We start from the raw sequence: 19,969 nt of genomic DNA on the forward strand, positions 1-19,969 counted from the left end.
TCTCTGTGCAGGGAGACAGAGAAGAGGCCTGGCTGTAGAGAGGGGCCCACACCACCCACAGCAGCTGAGAGTCTGGCCAGCATTACCCCTGGGGTGTAGGGTAACTGCAAAAGCTGGCACCTGTGCAGGCTGAGAGGGCTGAGAGCCCAGAGTCCTGGGTGCTGCTGGCTCTGACTCTGCCAGACAGCTGGGTGCTGTGAGCAGCAGAGCCCCCTGAAGAAGAAGAAGACAGCCTTTCAGCTGCTGGCCCTGTTGGCATCTCAGTCTTAAAGGCCTCTGAACAAGGTCATTAGGGCCCATTTCCATTTCATCTTACCTGCTTTGAACAAAAAGACTGCTAATTTTCTATCATTCCTCCCGATTTCTTTAATCAACAAAAACAAAAACATCTCAAAGCCAGGTGTGGTAACGCACGCCTTTAATCATAGCACTCTGGGAGGCTGAGGCAGGAAGATCACAAGCTCAAACCCAGCACAGGAAATGCAGGGGGACCCCATCTTAAAATAAAAAAAAGGGCTGGGGATCAAACTCAGTGTGAAGAACATGGATTCACAGAAGGGGTTTCTAAATGGGCTACAAGGGAGAGCGGCTGGTGTTGTGTACGGTTTTCCACATTTGGGGGTGTCCTCCTCCTTTCCTTCCCCTCCCTGTTTTTAAATGGCTGAAGAAGGAAAGGAGATGCCAAGAGGCTGTGGAGCTCAGCCTGGAGACTAGCTCATCTATGCCGCTGCTTGTTCTGCAAGGCCAACTACTGCTTGCGGTACCCAGCTGGCTTGGCGCAGGTCAGAGCTTCGTGAGTGGCAGGGCTCAGACAAGACCCCAAATCCCTCCTCTCCTTTTCTTGCCTTTACTCTTCCTAGCACATCCTGTCCCCTGCTTCTGGGACTGGGATGGTGACACAGCTGGGGAGCTCAATCTGGTCAGGCAAGCCGCACAGAGATGACAACACGTGGGAAGCGGGCAAAATACTGTTTCCTTGGTTCCAGCTCCACTTCCTCTGTTGGGACAAAAAAAGGCCACTTTCCAACTAAAGCCTGTAAGGGCGTCTCCCATCTGTTGTCACAAAGAATGCTGCCACAGACCCAGAAGCCAGCTGGCAGGGCAAGAAAGATCTTTCTGAGCCAGGACTGCATGGTTTGCACACCTTTCTAAGGAAAAGCATCTCTGTGCCTCTCATCTATTGAGCAGTTATAAACAAACAATTGCTGGGTGTGGTGATGCACACCTGTGATACCAGCACTAGGGAGGCTAGGCAGGAGAAGAGCTGTGAGTTCAAGCCCAGCCTGGGCTAGATAGTGAATCCAAGGCCAATCTGAAGTACATAGCAAGATGTTGTCTCAAAAAAAAAGGGTTGCAGAATTTAGAATCAGAGTCTAGATGATAATCTGTTACTCACGTGACCTAAGTAAATGACTTAACCCTTCTCCATGTCGGCTTCCTCTGAGAAGATTAGATGCAATCATGCATTTAGTAGCACTTTACCCAGTCCCCAGAACACAGGAGGACCTGGACCAACCATGCCTTCCCCATCCTACACCCTTACTCCACAGAGTGGTGAATGGAAACCTAGAGGGGTGAATGTGCCCAGGGCCACAGTGCCCACCTGGACTGGTGGAGGGTACACAATTCATGTCCTCTGCCCCCTAGTCCAGGGATGTGTCTACAGCTTGCATTGCCCTGGCTCTGAAGCAGGGCCTGTGTGGAATGCCAGACATGGGGATCCTGCTCTTCAGGAAGGGCTGGCATCAGGGCAGGGTAACCCGTGAGGGGGACATGAAGCTTGCTCCATACTGTATTTTTCTCGGGGAGTTTCCGGTGATTCTCAAGCACCACCACATCTACTTCCTGGAAGCCTGCCTGGCCGCAGGAAGAGCACAGGCTGGGCCTCAGAAACACCTGTACTTGAGCCATGCTCGGCCCTGGATTACAGTGGGTAAGCTCTTTTGTCTCTCTGGTTAATCTGACTTCATGGGTTGTTATAAAAATTGAATAGATTATGGGTGCAAAATGCCAAACACAATGCCTTCCACACACAGGTGCCTAATTAATGCTGCTTCTCTTCCTGTTCTTCTGGCACCCTCCACAAAAGAGATACAGCAAGAAAAGTGGGGAGGCGAGGCTCAAGGCCAAAGCTCCACCTGTGGTTTAGAAAGTGCATTATTTTAGTGTCTGACCTTTCATGCAAGAGAGAAAAACACAAGTCAGAATTACGGAAACTGCAATATGTCCCCAGCACCTAGGCAGTCTATAGCCTTACTTAACCTATACAGCAACCACCTGGGAAAGATGCTGCTACTCTTTGCATTTAGGGAAGAGGTCACCGAAGTTGTGGAAATTGACATTGATCATTATCACCCAGCTAATTACTTCAATTTGGTTTTTTTTTTCTGGTACTGGGAAGTGAACTCACGACCTTGCGCTTGCCAGGCAGGTGCTGTGCCACTGAGCTAATCTCTCAGCCTCTTAATTACTTCAATTTGAGGCAAGTCTTGGTGGCTTTCAAGTTAATACCCATGTCCCATACAGTCTTGAACACCGAGGGATTGTACATTAGGCGTGTAAAAGTGCCAAACCAGCTGTATGCAAACCCAGGGTGCCAGCCACTCCCTTCCCACTTAGTGGAAGCTCAGCTGCTTGGTGTCTCCAAGACCACAGGAGCCCAGAAGGAATGAATGGTTATTCCCACTTCAAGTTTTCAAACAGGGCTGAGAGTTGAGCAAGGTCTCTTAGCTTCCCAGGAATACTCACAGAAAAATGTTCCTAGCTTGTCAGAAGTATAATAGGGGGGCGGGTAACTGGTTTTAAGACAGAGTCTTGGGTACTGGGCTCATATTTCTGGAAGGAGCATGCTTTGAGTTGACGGAAGTCATCATGTGATTAGAAATGGAAATAAAACCCCACAGGTGCCCTGTGGATGCAACCTTTCCAAACACTTGGCTGAACTGCTCTCTGCCTAGCCTGTTTGAGCATGCACTGAAATCCTAACAGCAGTGAGTGACTGCTGAGCTCCCTCTCCATGGAAGACCCTGGGATAAGACCTTACATCACCATCGCTGGTCTTTACAAGTCTTCATGGTGGGTGCTGCAGGTATGACAGAAGCATGAAGTGCAGCAGAAAGAAGCCGGCACACTGGCCCTGTGGATGCACCACCATGCTTGTGCTGCGGCTACACCTCCCAGGCTGCTCCTGCCATGCCATGACTGACTGGCAGGGCTAGTACAGCAGGCTTGGTCCCACGGGACACATGACTCCTCTGATGGTTCAGGGACTCCCACTGGCCTGGCAGAAACTTTCTTAGAGCTTCAATGAAGTCTAAGACTGCTTCCCAGTCTTCTGCCCTTCTCGCTCTCTTCCCACGGGTGTCAGACCCGCACCGAGCACTCCCTGCCTCTTCCGGCTCTTTCTTGGACACTTCACAGGTGTTTCCCTCAATGATTCTCTTGCATGTCCGATCCCACCTTGGTGTTTGCCTCCTGAAGGACCTGAATGGACAGTGGACATTAGTCCCATCTCACAGATGAGAAAGCATTGGATCAACGGTTAAGCAACTTGTCTAAGTCCCACAGCCACTGAGTGACGAAAACTGGGGTAAGACACAAGTGAATTTTCATCCACCAGCCAAGTATTTCTAACACAGCAGGGTGAGCCTCACAGACTAAGCTAGGGAAGTGGTGACATGTTTCAGTTTGGTTCCCTCATTTTATAAACTAGTTACCTGAGAGCAGCAAGCAGAAGGATCAGTCCAGTGCCGCAAATGCAAGGGCAGAGCTGTGTGGCCTATCACTTCCCTTGTTTGGATACTGAAGGAGGAGGCCACAGGGAAGCTGTAGGGCATGTGTCGCAGTTATTTTTTTTTGTTGTTGCTGAGACAAAATACCTGACGCCCAAAATTAAGAAAGGAAAGGTTTATTTAGTTTATAGATTGTGGAGGTTTTAGTCTGTATTTGGCTGGCTCTAAGGCAGAGTGGCACATGGCAGAGGGCAACAGTTTATGTCGGTGGAAGATAGCAAAGTAACAGGAGCACAAGGGAGGAGGGGTGGAAGAGCAAGCCTCTCTTTTTTTTTTAATATTGTAAGCAGGCTGCCCCTACCCAGGGGTCGTGTAGTACTTATATAATCTCCATGCCCTCTTGCACAGGCTCAGGATGAATATAAAGTCAGTACCCTGGCTCTTTGTTGAATCACATAGTTAACCTTTTAAACTTTTTAAACTGACACAATGAACATCCCAGAAGGGTAAGGGCACGACCTTTTCACCTCAGGATGTAGAACTGCTGAGTCACTGAGCCAAACCTCTAGACTCTCCAACTTGACACAGTGTATCAACCGTAACAGCATAGAGCCACCCCGCGGCAGAAGTCAGGTTGGGGTACTAAGTATCTGGCTCCCCAGCCTAGCAGGTCCGAACAGCCTGCTGAGGACTAGGGAGGACCCCAGTAGGGGGCGCTCACTGGGCGCACAGAGAAGAGCTGTCAGTGTGACCAGGGTGACGTCTGCTAGACAACCCTGCCTTGCCAGAAGCTTCTTCCCTTCTCTTTGCATTGGTCCATAAACTCCCAGGAGACAACCTCCCAGATACAGTCCTGGTCCAATCCCTTCTTTTCATTGGCAAAAGACATTCGGACTTGTGTTTTCTTGTAATTACAAGATCATTTGGGGCCTGTGAATAAAAAGTACATATGTGTTTATTCAAACTGAACTAATGCAGTCAAGACTCCTGGGCACAATAGGGCATTACGTCTTGGAACGGTGCACCAGACATGCTCAAGAATGGATGTGACAAGCACAGGACAGTCTCCAAACAGATGTCCTGTGGAAACCCACAGCACTGGCAGTAGGTAAAGACCAATACTGTGCCAGGCCAGAGGCTTCTGGCAGTTGACAGTAGGTTCTGTGCATCCTGATGGTGGCAGCAGAGACCAGTGCAGGAGCCACATGGCTTCTCTGCATAGACCACTGTGGCCAGGATCCAATCAATTCCGGTTCTTAGCACGTCTGAAACCCTATTGGCTGAGAGTGTCTGCCAGCGCTCTAGAAACAAAGCATTTTTGAGCCCTGACACAAATGCACCCTTCAGCCACTGGGTGGAGCCTGAGATCTGGAAGGGCAGGTGAGCAGCTGACACACTTCCTTGTTCAGGCAGACCTGGGCTTTATTATGCTCACTGCTTCATCCACCGGAAGCATGAGAATCTCGCCCTGTCCAGCAGCCCAGGCTGGACAACGCAGGGCTGGGGCCGGTGGTGGTCAAAACAGCCAGAGGAGAGATCTACACGTATACTGTGCTGCCAGCCCAGAATACCTGGGATGTCTGGCAAGATGGCAAAGGATGGCATCACCCTTTGGGGTCTGAGAGTGGCTTTAGCATAAATGGAGCCATTAGGTGTGCTGGAATGTGGGCTCTCAGGCCTGGAAGGGTTCTGCTTGCCTGATCACTAGACAGGACCGGGCTATGAAGGTAACCCCACACAGGGGGACGTTTAGGAAGAGAGATGGGGTTCTGAGGCTAGACAAGTCTTGTATTTTAATGCCCCTCTCATCGGGGCCTTCAGAGGATTCAATCCCATAGGAGGAGTTGAAGCCATAGCCAAGGCCTCAGAACTGATGTGGAGGCAGCCAAGGCCAAGGCCAGAGTGAGGCACCTCCTGTATCAGTGGTGGCGAACCTATGGCATGTGTTGTTTGTTGTTCTTCTAAGACAGAAGATGTTAATGTATGAGTTGTTTTCTCTAAGCTAAAACCAGTATTTAGGTTTAACTGCAGTGTTGGCACTTTGTGATAAATAAGTGGGTTTTGGGTTGCAGTTTAGGTACTTGTTTCTGAAAGGTTCGCCATCACTGTCCTATATAGATAGTAGAGATGCTAAAGTAGGTGCGCCCTGCAGTTCCCAAGAGGCTACAAGAGTCCTTTGTGAACAGTTTGTGTCTTCTTTTAGAAGTAGTATCTTGTACCTCCATAGTGCCGGAAGCACCCTGAAGGTAAGTTCTGAACTGTGTCCTTGCTCCTGTCTTGGCTTGTATCTGTACCCGCTGTAGAGACTGCTATGGACTTTTCAGCCTTGCAGCAAGGTCTGATCTAGTTTCACACTCACCTCTCTCAGAGGGACTGGGGGAGAAGCCAAATCCCGATGGGTGTGGCCTGTGGGAGCACTGCCTAGGCCTCCCTTGTGCTGTCCAGCATGGAGAGTTGGAGAGGAGCCATGTCAGACACCTCTGATTTCCTAGTGCTTGGCAATGTGCATGGCACACAGTGGGGTCTTGGAAAATACTGTACTATACTGATCAAACAGATTTTGCACTTCCTAATTTGGGCTGACGCGCTGTATGATTGGGACCCTGGGCAAGTCACTTTTACCTGGTGACTTACTCTCCAGCTGTAAGGTGTGGATGATGACCACAGCCACCTGTCACCTTGGCCAGGGTTTGCTTGCTTATTTTTTTTTTCCTGTGGCTAGTCTGTTTCAAGGATACAGTGATAGAAAGTATTGAAAATTCTCTTTGTAAACTGGAGTGTTCCAGGCACATGTAAGGAAGAGAAAACTAGAAAGCTGCATTTCCTGTTACTTCTCAAATATGACCATTATTACTAGTTTATTGGTCAGTAGTGCTACATTTCTCATTACCATTCTTCTGCTTTAGAAGTGGGCAATCGCAGTTTAAAAAAATGTTGCATGAGAGATGGTGAAGCTGCTCATTAAGGGGAGACATGCACCTTGCAAATGGTTTTGCTTTTCCTGAACTGAGTCTTCGAGCAGAAGCAGGCTGCCCAGGCCCTGGCATGGAAACTTTTATTTGCTTAGCAACCTGGGAGAAGTGGCTCCTGAAAAGAATCTAGACTCCAGATTAAAAAAAGATCTGGCTGGAGTATAATGCCAAGCACAAATCATATTAAAGGCATGAACCTCCTGCGCTAACTCACAGCATGAGGAAGCGGGCAGAGTCGCTCAGATTCACACAACTCTCGAGCTTTAATTTAGCTGCAAGAACTGTTCTTGCTGAAGCCAGTGGAATTTCCCACTACGTAAAAGCTTCAAATCCCCTTCCTTCTTAGGGAAAAGGGAGGAGGAGAGAAAAGAAGACATAGAAGGAATGTGGAGGAGAAGTAGGAGGGGATGGAGGACTTTGCTATTGGAGGCTGTAGATCAGGAGGGTCAGCTTCTACCTGGTGTCTTGGTGCTGTGTTGCTCAGGCAGTGGCAGGCTGTGCCTGAGGAAGGCTGGTGTCACGACAGAAGCACTGGGCTGGAAGACAGGCGCTGAGCTTGTACCCCAGCTCTGCCTAACTCTTTGACCTAACTCTTGCCATTTTTCTCTGCAAAATGTAGGGCTGGATTAGCTTCCTTGTAAGGTCCCCCCGCAGCCTCTAGGGTTTGGGGCTTCATGAGTGTGCCATGATCTGGCACAGACTAGGACCAGAGAGGGACAACCCAGAACTGTCCTGTTAAATCGTGCTGTAGGATCTCTGTAGCTCCCTTGGTGGGGGCTACTCAACTCTGGAGCGAGAGAATATGGGAGCAGAATAACATGACAGGCAGAGGGAAGGGAAGGAGGTGGGGCATGAGGGAGGCAGGGCACTCACAGCAGGAGGAGATGGGCACACTGATGGCTAGGATCACCCAGGCGATGTCCATCTTGCTCAGGCAGATGGTGGCTCTGTGCTGGGGCTTGTCCCCTTCGGCCACATGGGAGATGTTTGCTGCTGTCCCAGGCTTCCAGGTCCCAGCAGGGACCAGGCGGTTGAGGAAGTTTCCCGTGGCTGTGGACACCACTGTGGAGAGAGGACTGGGCACCCTGTTGGTCGTGGAGAGGGAGGCTGTAGCCTCCTCCTCAGCTGGAGAAACAGTGCTTTCTGAGACCCCAAGGGGATGGGCTGGGGCCTGTGGGGTTGTGGATGTTTCCTGAGGAATCCCCTGGGAAGGGGCTGAGACACTGGCATCGAAGGCAGCTGGGGTTGGCCCCATCACAGCTGTAAAGGCCCCAGAGCTGGCAGACGGAGGTCTGTTGGTGCCAAGGGTGACAGTAAGCCAAGAGTCACTGAGGCTGGGGCGGTCCTGCGTGTCACCGTGAGGGTGCTGAGAAGGCACTGGGGTGGCTCGTGAACTGGTAGGAGCTGCAGCTGCTGTGGCATTCGGCTCACTTGTTGGGCTGGTGAAGATGGAACCACCCCCTTGGTCTGCTGTGCTAAGTCCCGGATTGTCCTCTGCAGGCAACAGCAGGGTGGTGGGTGGCACCCATGAGGTACTTCTGGGTGCTGTGGTCGCAGCCACTGTCTGGGGTTGTGGCAAAGAGAAGTTCGGGGTCCTGGGGGCAGAGGGATCTGACTCCACAGACCCTGTGAAGTTGCCCTTGTAGATCTGAAAGATCTTCCCTAATGGGCGCTTCTGCCCCAGGTGTGTGGAGCTCTGATTCCGTCCCCGCTGGCCTTCCTTCCTCCCAGAGTGGCCACCAGGTACCGGTGGGGTAGGGCGTGATGAGCTGCTAGCCCCTTTTCGGGAAGAGCCTGGGAGTCGGGGGGGCCTGCGTGTGGTAGCCCGAGGGGCTGCTGTGATGGGGTGGCTGGTGGCTCCTGTTGGTTTTGTCAATAGGATGGTGGAGGTAGCCTCCCCTGTGGGACGGCTCTCTGAGTGGGAGTATGTGGTTGCCATGGCAACTGCAGGGGAACCTGTGGGCAAGGGGCTTTCAGGATGGAGGATGGTTGCTGTCACTAAGATAGTGGAAGTGGTGTTTATAGGAGGGGGCCCATTTTGATGGGGTATCGCTGTTGCCATGGCAGCTGTGGGCTCTGAGAGTCCATCAGGAGCAGGGCTCAGTGTCACCACAGAGGAGTGAGTGGTCTGGCTGTGGGAGGCAGTCACCATGGTGCCTGGGGGACTGCCTGAAGGGAGGACCTGAAGAGATTCCAGTTCCGGGACAGCAAGTACCAGTGCTTCAGTCAGTGTCACAGTCAGGAGGAAGCCTGGAAGGGGAGACAGAGAGGAGACGTGAGACACCCAGCAAGCAGCTTACAGCTGGGTTCTCCTTACTCATGACCTTGAACACTCTGGGAATTCAAGGAGGATGTCAGGCACATCCCCAAGTTCCACGCTGGCACCTGGCACTCTGTAAGACACAGAACCTTCCTTATGTGGAACAGGGACAGGTCTCGGAGGTTGGTACTAGAGTACTGGTCAGGAAGAGAAACCAGAAGGGAAGTCAGACTGGTTGGATATGTCTTTTCCCAAATGCCTCTTGAATGCTATCAGCCCTCCAACCAAAGCGCAGCTTCTCAGAAGGGGTGTGGGGTGCAGGAGGCTGCAGCTTCTATACCTACCTCCTCTTGTGCAACCAGTGTTGCAGGCCAGCTCAGGCACAGAGAAGTGAGCCACCATAAGCCAAATGAGGAAGACTTGGGTAGGCAGAGCTACCCAATTCCTGTTCCCTTTTCTGAGCTGGAGAAAGGCAGGTATCAAAGGTCAGACCTCCATTCTCTCAGATGCACTTACCAAACAATCAAAAAAGATCAACCTTCTCTTTTTCCCTGGAGGACAGAAATGAACAGGGCAGACTCCAGCCCTGGATGAGTTTGCATAAATCAACAATGCTGAAATAAGACAGACAGGACTCAGCATCATAGGAAAGTGGCAGGGAGAAGGGAACATGGGTCTAGAGAAGGGTACACGGGTCCAGAGAAGGGCAGCCAGATTTGGTGCCCGTAAAGCACACAGACCAGAGTCTGCATTCTATATATGTCGCTGGTATTATGGTGTTATTCACTGCTTTTCCTATGACACTCATGTGGCTGAAGTCTGTGGAAAACTGATTGGTGATGCCCAGTCTTTTTGAGTAGGAGTTCTTTTGTATATTAAAGAAAGGGCTTGCATGGTAGTCAGTGTGTGTACTTTTTATTCAGAAAATGCAAAAGGATAAAAATCTATACATTTAAAAACATTTATAAATATGTATAGTCACAGCATCATGTGCAATTTAAAGAGCACCTCATACAAACACAAGACATAGGACACACTCAGATCATATATTGGGAGTCTGGCCATTCGAACACATGGGTTAGGAATAGCGGGTCTCCTGCTGAGGAGTGGCGGTCACTTCTCTAGGGCCTGGTTCTGACCTGTCTACTTTTCTTTGTTCATTTGCACCCCTCTCTCTGCCATTCTCAGACTTTCTTTTGGCCCAAATGAGTCCCTAAGACCAACTCACTCAGTCCTTCTCCCTTGTCAGATCTGAGCAAGACAAATGGCCAAAGCAGGTCCCTGTCTGGGATTCCCACATACATTCTGAGATGGCCAGAAAGGCTACTGACAGGAGAAGGAAGGGCCTTGCCTGTGACTTCCAGGACTGGGGAGCTTCTAGGAAGCATGAGGGGGAGGAGATCTGCGGCTGGTACAGCTGTGACCCAAAGCCCAGTATCGCATTAAGTATGTAGTAGAACCTTGCAGTGACCTGGAAGCCGAGGGACTTGGGCTTGGATATATGCTGCAATGCTAGCCAGCTCTGGGACCATTGGTTTGTGCTGACCAATCTACTTTTTCTAACTTTCCATCCATGAGCCAGACCACATACTAGAAGTGTACTCTGCTTATTCAAGTCAGTGACAGAAACACACTTGGTTTAATACTCATAGGCACTTGGCAGGGTGGGAAACTGGGGCTCAGGGGGATTAGGTAACATGTGCAAAGTCATGTGGTAGAAGTATGTGAACCTGGGGCTGTTTCTAAAATGTATGCTCTTCCTGGTCAGCTACCGCCAACAGTGCAGGAGGAGGAAGAGGACTGTCAGTTGCATTCACAGAAGAAACAATGTGCTTTCCGTTATGATTGGTTCAGGGTTATTCCAGCCTCTCTGCCCTCACAGTGCTAAGTTTGCAACTTAGCACTACAGGGCAATCTCAGGGTTGGTGGCAGCAACCTCTGATGTCCTGAGAACATTTCCTGACAAGCCCGTTTGTTTTACAAGTTGTTTAGAGCTGAAATTTGTATGTTGGAGCCCTAACCCCAGTATCTCAAAAGAAGAATGTTTTTGGCAACAGAGCCTTTAAAGAGGTGATTAACATACAATGAGGCAATAGGGGGGGCCTTTGTCCAGTCTGGCTGGTGTCCTTCTCAGAAGAGGTTAGGACATACAGTGACAGGGGCTTGGGCACACGACATTGTAGAAGAACGAATCAGCAAGCAAGTATCTGGGAGATGGGCCTCAGAGGAATCTGTCCTTGCTGTCACCTTGACAGTGGAATTCTGGCCTTCAGAACTGTGAGAAAACAACTGTCAGTGGCATTCTGTTATGTCAACCTACCAAACAAACACACAGATCTTACATTAGGGATCCTCCAAGAAAGGAGAGATAGAGACAAAGGCTTGTGAGCAAGCAGTTTATACTGGGAAATGATCTGAGGGTTGGCTGCAGGGTCTGAGATGAGTGAAATCCAAGGGCAGCCATGATCAGACTAAGGTGTGTATCTACAGGGAAGATGGGGAAGTCACCACCTGCCTGAAGGCACACTCCCTGCTGGGGCTTGGTGCTCACCCTGCTGCGCTTCCTGGTCTCCCAGGGCTGTCAGGAAAGTGCTAGGTTGAGGTGCTGGCAGGTTATGCTTGTGCACAGCTGGTGGCTGCTGCAACAGCTGGAGTGAAAACAAAGGCCCCAGAGGATGGCTGGGGTGGAGTACCAGATGCATCCTATATAGTCAGAGCCAGAGATCCAGGATGCAGCAGTCAAGGGCAGCACAAAAGTTTAGCAGAGGGACCCCAGCCCATCACAGAGACTCAGAGACAGATCTGTGGTGGCAGAGGTGCCATGTGGGCCTCCAGGGTAACTTCTGCAGCACTCAGAGGCAGAGGGGTCTTTAAAATACTCAGGGGAACCCCCCACAACACTGCAAATTGTACCAGCTGGGAGCCCATTAACTTACAGTGTCAGTTATCCTATCTGCCCTTTCTGATCTGCTGTTTATATTTTCACCTGTCAGCATCTCTTGATGTTATTTTATTTCTCAGGAAAAAATTAATCTCTCAGCCACTTCTTTAGACTTTTAAGTTAATCTTTGAAAAAATGAGTGGAAACTGCCACCCTGAGTGCCACAGTTTTTAACAACAGGAGGACATTTGGATGTTACAGTGAGGGGCACTACAGGTCATCTAGCCCAATCCCTCCCTTGCATAGGGGAGAGTGGAAGGAGTGAAGGAACTTGCTGAAGAACACACAGCTGGCTGGGAGACAGCCTGGATCATACTGCAGCCAGTACTTCAAAGCAACTTTTCAGGTGTATCATAGAATTGCTACAAGGTTGCACTGCCCAGACATCTCCTTCAGCCTCGACTGCCGCCTTCATTATGGAAATCAGACAGGAGTTCACCTCTCCTCCTTAGCACAAAAGGTTAACAAAGGGAATGGGATGCACACTGTCACAGTAAATGTGCAAAGCCTTCAACCCTGGCTCCCCTAACACATGCAAATTTTCATTCAAGGTCCTTTGTGCTGGCCTACACACTCCCCTCCCCACAATCTGGTGCTACTGGCTCCTTGCATATTATTTGCATGGATTTGCATAATGGACTCTGGAGGCCCCAACTCCAAATATGTAAGAGAAACTAAACAAGGAAAGAACAACTGGGATGAGGGAAAGGAGAAAAGAAAGAAAGAAAGGCAAAAAAATATATATATACACAAGATAGCAAAGATAACTGTACTATTAATTTCTATTGGTTTATTGAAAAGAACAGTTAATGCTTAATTTTTTTGATCAGTTTTGCATGCCTATATCAGGAAATCTGAACAACTACTTTGTAGATAACAATATGCAATATAATAACCATTGTTGATAGCATGTTTTCAAATTCTGTATCATTTTTAAAGTTTTTAAATTTTTCTCCTTAAAATAAAAATAAAATTCAGCTTTACATACTTAAAATGTGGGACTGACTTTTAGAACATGTCAGAACATGTGGGGTGGAAGCCCATGGGATTGATGGGTGCCCAGATGTTGTAGGAAGGCTTCCCCCGCCACAGAATCCATGCATACATGATCCCAGGAGCCCAGGGAAGGAGAGAGCCTCCCGTTCCTCCTGTGTATTTGGTGGCTGCCCACAGTCTATATTGGGCATGGCATTTGCATCTGGCAAAGGCAACTGGTAAAGAGAAAATACCTAATATTGTATCTTGTACAGAGCACTCTCTGTATGTCCCAAGCTACTCTAAGGGTTAAATCTGTGTTGGCACAGTTAGTCCTCATGGCAACCTGAGGAGGCAGGTACTATTATTAGCTCCCTGTTGCAACGGAGAGAATGAATCCTGAGAGGCAGAAGATCCTGCTCATGGCCGCACAGCTGGGGAGTGAACTGGGTTTTGAACTTGGGAAGCTTGGCTCCAGGCTACACCCTGAGCCACTTTCACTCCCCATTCTGCTCTGCCACACCTTTCCCTTTGCATCCCTCCCCCAAGGATGCTCTGGATAGTCACAAGTGATGATATGGCGTTTTTAAGAATGGCTTTTCCATGTTGGTCTCTTATTTGTTTTCTTCGATCTCTATTCCAGGGCTCTTTATAACACATTTGGGGTTCTTTTAACAATTCATTAATTTATTTTGCAAGTAACTTGAGGGAGGTTGTAGTAGTACAATAAAAGGGCTGGAAGCACTTATTTTCATTCTCTTTTACTCCAATCCTGCCATCCCACGCATACCTTTGGAAAAAGGAAAATTATACATACATTTTCTCTTAAAGTTATTACTTCTAAATAGATCTTCCTTCCACACTAAACTATATTTCTACTGCCAGATATTTTGTCCATTTTCTTTTTAAACTTCTGTGACAGAGAATCACAGGACTCTGCAACATTTTTCACTAAACAAGGCAGCAGCTTGGCCATGCCAGAAACTTGGTATCATGATTTTAAGTTACGCTTGCAAGTTCTCTGGACAGCACCACCCCCTCCTCTGCAGTCTGTTCCCCTTACTTTGAGCCTAGGTGGGCTTTTGTAACTGCCTTGAACAGAATAAGACGGAAGTGATGCCACATCCCTTCCAAGGCCAGGGCAGAAGACATTATGCAGCTTCTCCATTTCTCTTGGGAGGTTTAGGCCCCTGTGTAAGAAACCCAGCCTCCCTGAGGCAGGCACATGGGGACATCAAGAGGTACACGACAGGAATGCCTGAGGAGCCCCCACCAGGGACCAGGCATGACAGAGAAGAAGCTTATGACATGACCCTGGCCTGGACCATGGTGGGACTGCAGTCAGAATAGGTACTCCAAATAAGAGCTGCTTAGCTGAGCCCAGTCAATGCTAAAGACTCATACACAAAATAGATCCTTGGTTATTGCTTGAAGGCTCTTTTGGGTGATGTTCTTTTTTTTAAAACTAGAACATGCTTAGAGCAATGGTTTGAATGTGGCCACCAAAGACAATGAATTGTTAACTTGATCCCCAGTGAAGCAAGTAGGGAGGTGGGGCCTCTTTTGGAAGGTGGGGCCTACTCGAAGTTGTTTGGGGCAGGGGCCACAGCCCTCATGAACGGATTAACACAGTTTTAGGGGCAGTGGGTTCATTGTTGTAGAAGTGTGCTCCTTATGAAAGGATGAGCTGGGCTCCCCCCTCGCCCTTCTGCCACAGGACAACATGCAGGAGGCCCTCACCAGACGCCAGTCGCTTGGCCTTGGAATTCCCAGCCTCCTGAACTGTAAGGAAAGAAATTATCCAGCCTCTGATATTCTATTATAGTAGCACAAAACAGAATGAGACACTTAGAAATTTAGCTTCTGAAGCCATGCTTTGATAACAAAAGGAAAGAAGGCCTCCAGAATACCAAATCTGGCCATTTGGGGGCTGTTATCTACATGGGCCATCATACACAACCTTCTAGTTTCAAAATTGTCATCTTTTACCTGGAAGGGATGTGAGGGCTCTTGTTATTTAATTCCTTCATCTTACAGATGAAAGGCAAAGGCCCAAGAGGGATGATATATGCTGGTGGAAGGGGTCCAGGTCCACTCACTGCCTGACAAATCCAACTTGTATCTCAGACCCTCAGCGTTCTCTTCATACTCACTGTGGTTCCACTATTCTAGTGTGCACTGTTCTCTGGACTCCAGTGACTCCTTTTATTTTAAAGATCAAATAAAAAGTCCTAGTTCCTCAAAAATAAATACACATCATTGACTTCAGGGTGAGCTGGGGGACTGCTCCTAACAGGCAGCCCATGCCTGTGACCTTGGCGTTTTTATGAAGGTAAGGCATTTTCAGTACAAATCTTGCAGCTTCTTTCTCTACAGGAAGTCACATTCCAAATGTTCCCTCCCATCAAATTTTGCTTAGGCTACGCCTCCAGTCACAGGGCAGAAGGTTCTGCTCTGCACTCAGAGTTAACTGGGATCATGACCTGGTGGGTCCAGAAATGCCCAGAGATCTATGGTTCAACAGATGGACTGATGAGGTTCATGACTCTACTGACAGTTATTACCCAGAATATAATCCCTAGAGCAAACGTAAGCAAAAACACCATGAGAGGGGCTGGTGTGCCCTAGATATACCTGTGGCCTCTGACCAACATGAATTTATCCTGTATTGCAGCTCTGCAGACTGACAGGTAACAGCATTCTATTACAGACATGTGCATGCCCATGTACACATACATGAACATGTGTATGTTCACAATCACACGTTTGCTCTCACTCTCCTCACTCCCCCACCCCCTCACAACTACACATACAGAACATACTTCCTTTCCTAGGAGCAAGAAACAGGCAAGCATGACAAATTTGCAGCCCAAATCCCCTTAGTATCTGCAAGCTAACCTATGGTTACGTCATTTGGGTAGGTCTACCACATAGTGGTACCAGAGTTTAAACCCAGGCTTCTCTGATCTTGGCTGCCCAAGACATCCTGGATTCTGAGGTATTTTTTCAGTACTGGGGATTAAGACCATGGCCTTTCTACTGCACTACATCTTCAGCCATTTTTTCTTTTGAAGCAGAGTCTCACTAGGTTTCTAAGCTGTTCAGGTTAGGATCAAACTTTTCATCCTTCTGCCTCAACCTCCCAGAGTGCGGGGATTACAGTTATGCACCACTAAACCAGGCTTTTGATCCAGGAAAACTTTTGATCCAGAAAAATGTCTTGCATGGGTGGAGCAATACTTGATAAAGATAATGTTATTATTGTTGTCATTGATAATAACAATTATTATTGATTACCACAATTAAAAAAAAAATCTTTCCCCAAATGCAGCAATTTGTGGGGCACCTATGGTCCCTTTTTATCTTAAGCTTTAACTTTTTTACGCTTAGTTATTTAATTCAAATTGGGACATTTTCACCTACGACTCTTCTGATGGCTTCCTGGGCCTTCAAGACTTGTGTACTTGTAACTTCTATGCTTCCTCTGTCCCAGCTGGCACCTCTTTGGAGGACACAGCCAGGGTCTTGTGTGTTTCCCTGTCTGCACTCCATCAAAGCTGCCAGGGCTGGGATTGTGTCAGGTTCAATGTTATATTCCCATATCTGGTCTAGTATCTGACTACAACAAATATTTGCTGATGAATAAGACATTCTCTTAAATTACTGACTAGTCAGCTATGACAGCTTGTACTTTTAAAGCTGACCACCACAGTGGTACATCACAACCCTTTCGTTCTTCCTAAATGTGACGTTAGTCCTCTTGTTGTGTGTCTGTCTGTCTGTCTGTCTGGTGCTGGGTATAGAATCTGGGTCTAGGTAAGCACTCTACCATTGAGCTACATCCTCAGCCGACAACAAATTTTCTTTAAAGTTTTATTTTACTTTAGATTGACAGTATCTTCATAGGGTTCGATGTGATGTTCTGATACATGCATAAGTTATGGAATGATCAAATTAGGCTAATTAAAACACTGATCACCTGAAATATTTATCACTTCTTTATGATGAGAAGACTTACAATCCTTGCTTTAGCTATTTTGAAATGCACAATACATCATTAACTATAGTTACTGTATTATCCTAAATGGATCATCAGAACTTACTCCTCCCCTCTAGCTCCTTTCCCCACCTGACTCCCCTCCAGATTCTGAAAGAGTTTTATGAGCCTCTTCCTTTTAGTTCAGGAGAATACAAAGCAGTCTGCACTGGGGCACTTGTGTTACCCGCTGTGCTGTCAAACAGATATTCTCTGAATATGGCTGATATTGTTACTTTATCAGAGCCTGCACTGAACTTTTGATCTAATTCTGCCTCACTTGTGTTTGTCTGGGGAGTCTTTGAGAGCACACCTTCTCGGCGTGAGAGTGTGCTCCCATTGCAGCTGACTTCATTCCCTTCTAGAATGGCAGCTCCTAGAAGGAAGCAACCATGCCTTCAATTTGTGGCACCACACACCAGCCTCCAGCCTTCTCCCATCTGCCTCCCTCTGCCAGGAGCTGTGTGGTCCTCCTGGTGTACACTTGTTGCTCTCTTCCTTTAGGCCGTTGGCTGAGAATGTAGCTCAATGTAGACTGCCTACCTAGCCCCAGATTCTCTCCCCAGCACCAGACAGACAGACAGACACACACACACACACACACACACCTCTATACACACACACCTCTATAGTAGAGAACTTGACAAACACTGTCGCATCCAGGAGCCAGGAGATCAAGGTCAATATCACCTGTGATAAAATCTTGGTAATATATATATTTGCTATACCTTTGCAGTTTTCCTTTCTCAAGCCTATAACCTCAGTGTAATCATAAGAAAAATACCAAAAAAATCCTAAATGGAGGGACATTTTATAAAACGTAAGACTAGCAATCTTCAAAACTGTCCAGGTCATCAAAAACAAGAGAAGTCTAAGAAACTGTCACAGCCAGCCAAGAGGAGCCAAAAGAGACGTGACAACTAAATGTAACGTAGCGTCCTGGGTGGGATCCTGGACTGAGAAGACAAGGGACATGTGGATAAAGTATGAACCTATTAATAATAATGCATCAATATTAATTCATGAATTGTGACAAATGTACCATAGTATATAAGATGTAAATAACAGGAAACTGGGCACAAGGTAGCTAGAAACCCTGCAACTTTTCTGTAAATTTAAACTATTCTAAAGTAAAGACATTTAAAAAAATCATCTATGGACAGCAGGCACGATGTAAAGGCCATCCTATGGGCTGGTTTCTACAAGGCAACCTGACTTTCCAGAGAGCTGGAGAGGGATCATATACCCACAGAGAGGCAGGCAGATGGGGGAAGTGAGACCCTAGCCACCTCAGTGCTGGCTCTGGCAGACCTTTCTCAATGTCATTGGTAGGTTCCGATCTGAACTACTGACTGATGTTTTCTGGAACCTATCCAGAGAGAAGGAATTTCTGCATTACTTTGGTCACATCTACCTATATGCCGCGATTCTCACCTTTTTAATATTCTCATTCAGAACAAAGGTGTAGAGTTTGGAGGTGAAATGGTCCAGAAGACTAATAGCCTGAACATAGTTTCTGAATGTGCTCAAATTCCAGTTGGACAGTCAGAGTAAATGTCACCAGTGTAATGCAGACATCATAGTTTCTTGATCAAGAAAGCAGGTCAAGTGACAACCCAAGCTTGTGCATCGCCACTGGGCTAGACTGCCCTGATGCACAAACACAGACACTACAGAAGGCGTTGGTGTGGTTATGCTTTCAGCAAGTTTTAATGAGAGCAGCAGGGAAGCAGGACCGATAAGAGGACTTTTCATTGGGGGCAGGTGGTAGGGCAGCCCCATGAGGGGTCTCAGCATGTTCTAGAGGAGCTCAGGACAAACTATGGTGGTGTGTCCGGAACACCATAGCCCAATATATTTGTTCCCTCACAGCCTGCAGCCCTCAGCTTAGGGTCTGGTCCAATGAGCTCCGAAGGACTCAAGACCCCTTGGGGAGTCCTGCACCTGTGCAAAGAGGCTGAAGGACTCGAACTTTGCACACCAGCATCCATCTACCCTCCCTCAGCTTCACATTCTGCAAACTCGGGGCACAATCCCCAAACTCCTGGCTTTATCATGCCTGAGAATGGGTCACCTGAAGAGAGCACAGAGCTTTGAGCTGACACCCTCGCAAGCATGCCGTGATGACGGTCTGAGTGCCACCCCTCAGCAGCCCCCTCACAAAGACAATGAGAAGAGCTTGTGCTGCCGGTTAACAGGGCAGCAGCACCGCGTCCCAAAGGAGGGTGGACAGGATGCCTGCTCCCGCTGCGCTGGCCAGCCCCAGTGGCTTTCACTGAGCACTGCGCAGGCTGCGTGGTAGTCTTGCTTGATTTCCTGTCCTGCTGCAAGGCTGTCTGGTCCTGCTCTCCTCCATTGCCAAGGGTTCTCTGCCTGTCCAGTCTGCCTGGCACAAACAGCTCAGCTGGGCATACATGTGAAATCGCCAAATTGCCCATTTCAAGGCAGGCTGCCCAGACCCTAAGGTATAATTTAGGCTTTGGGCATGAACTGAGTTTCTCAACTGAATTCCAAAACTCAGCCCTCCCACCTGTGCATGCTTGCAGCTTAAAGTTTCCCTCCCCATCTTCTCTCTTCTACTACTCACCCCCTCACACAGCCAATACTGATGTTATCATCAAGGCTAAACAGATTGCAAATGTTAAATTTCCAATTACTGAGCACCTACTTTGTGCCAAGCAATGTATTAATTTTCATTATTTCTTAAACTTTTTTTTTTGTCTGTTGAGGCAAGGTCTTACTATGCAGTTCAGGCTGGCTTTGAACTCACTTTGTAGCCCAGGCTAGCCTCAAACTTGCAGTGATCCTCCTGCCTCAGCCTCCTGAGTGCTGAGATTACAGGCATGCACCACCGTGCTTAGTTACTTCTTACACTTTACGAAACCCTGTGAGCAAATATTGAACATCTTCTATGTAATTCTAGGAATATGCACTTTTTACCTTTTAAATATTCTCTTTCGTGAGGTAGATCTGTAGATTTAAGTACCTGAAAGATTCAGTGTGGACTTGGACTTAAGTTTCTGGAGGAAATATTAACAAAACTTATCATGCCCA

The 19,969-nt window shown here is 48.0% G+C and overlaps 1 protein-coding gene across 9 annotated transcripts in view; it reads right to left on the minus strand.

Moving 5' to 3' along the window:
* The window catches only part of Tmem108 (transmembrane protein 108), a 326,253-nt gene that overhangs the window by 7,242 nt on the left and 299,042 nt on the right, over positions 1–19,969 (minus strand). For all 9 annotated transcript variants that reach the window (XM_013505807.1, XM_013505806.1, XM_013505805.1 and 6 more), the window contains one exon: positions 7,577–8,953. In XM_013505807.1, coding sequence (XP_013361261.1) covers positions 7,577–8,953 — 1,377 coding nt within the window. The remainder of the gene's footprint in view (positions 1–7,576; positions 8,954–19,969) is intronic.

The sequence above is a fragment of the Chinchilla lanigera genome, unplaced genomic scaffold (assembly GCF_000276665.1).
Source record: "Chinchilla lanigera isolate Chin_1 unplaced genomic scaffold, ChiLan1.0 scaffold00100, whole genome shotgun sequence".
Lineage (NCBI taxonomy): Eukaryota > Metazoa > Chordata > Mammalia > Rodentia > Chinchillidae > Chinchilla > Chinchilla lanigera.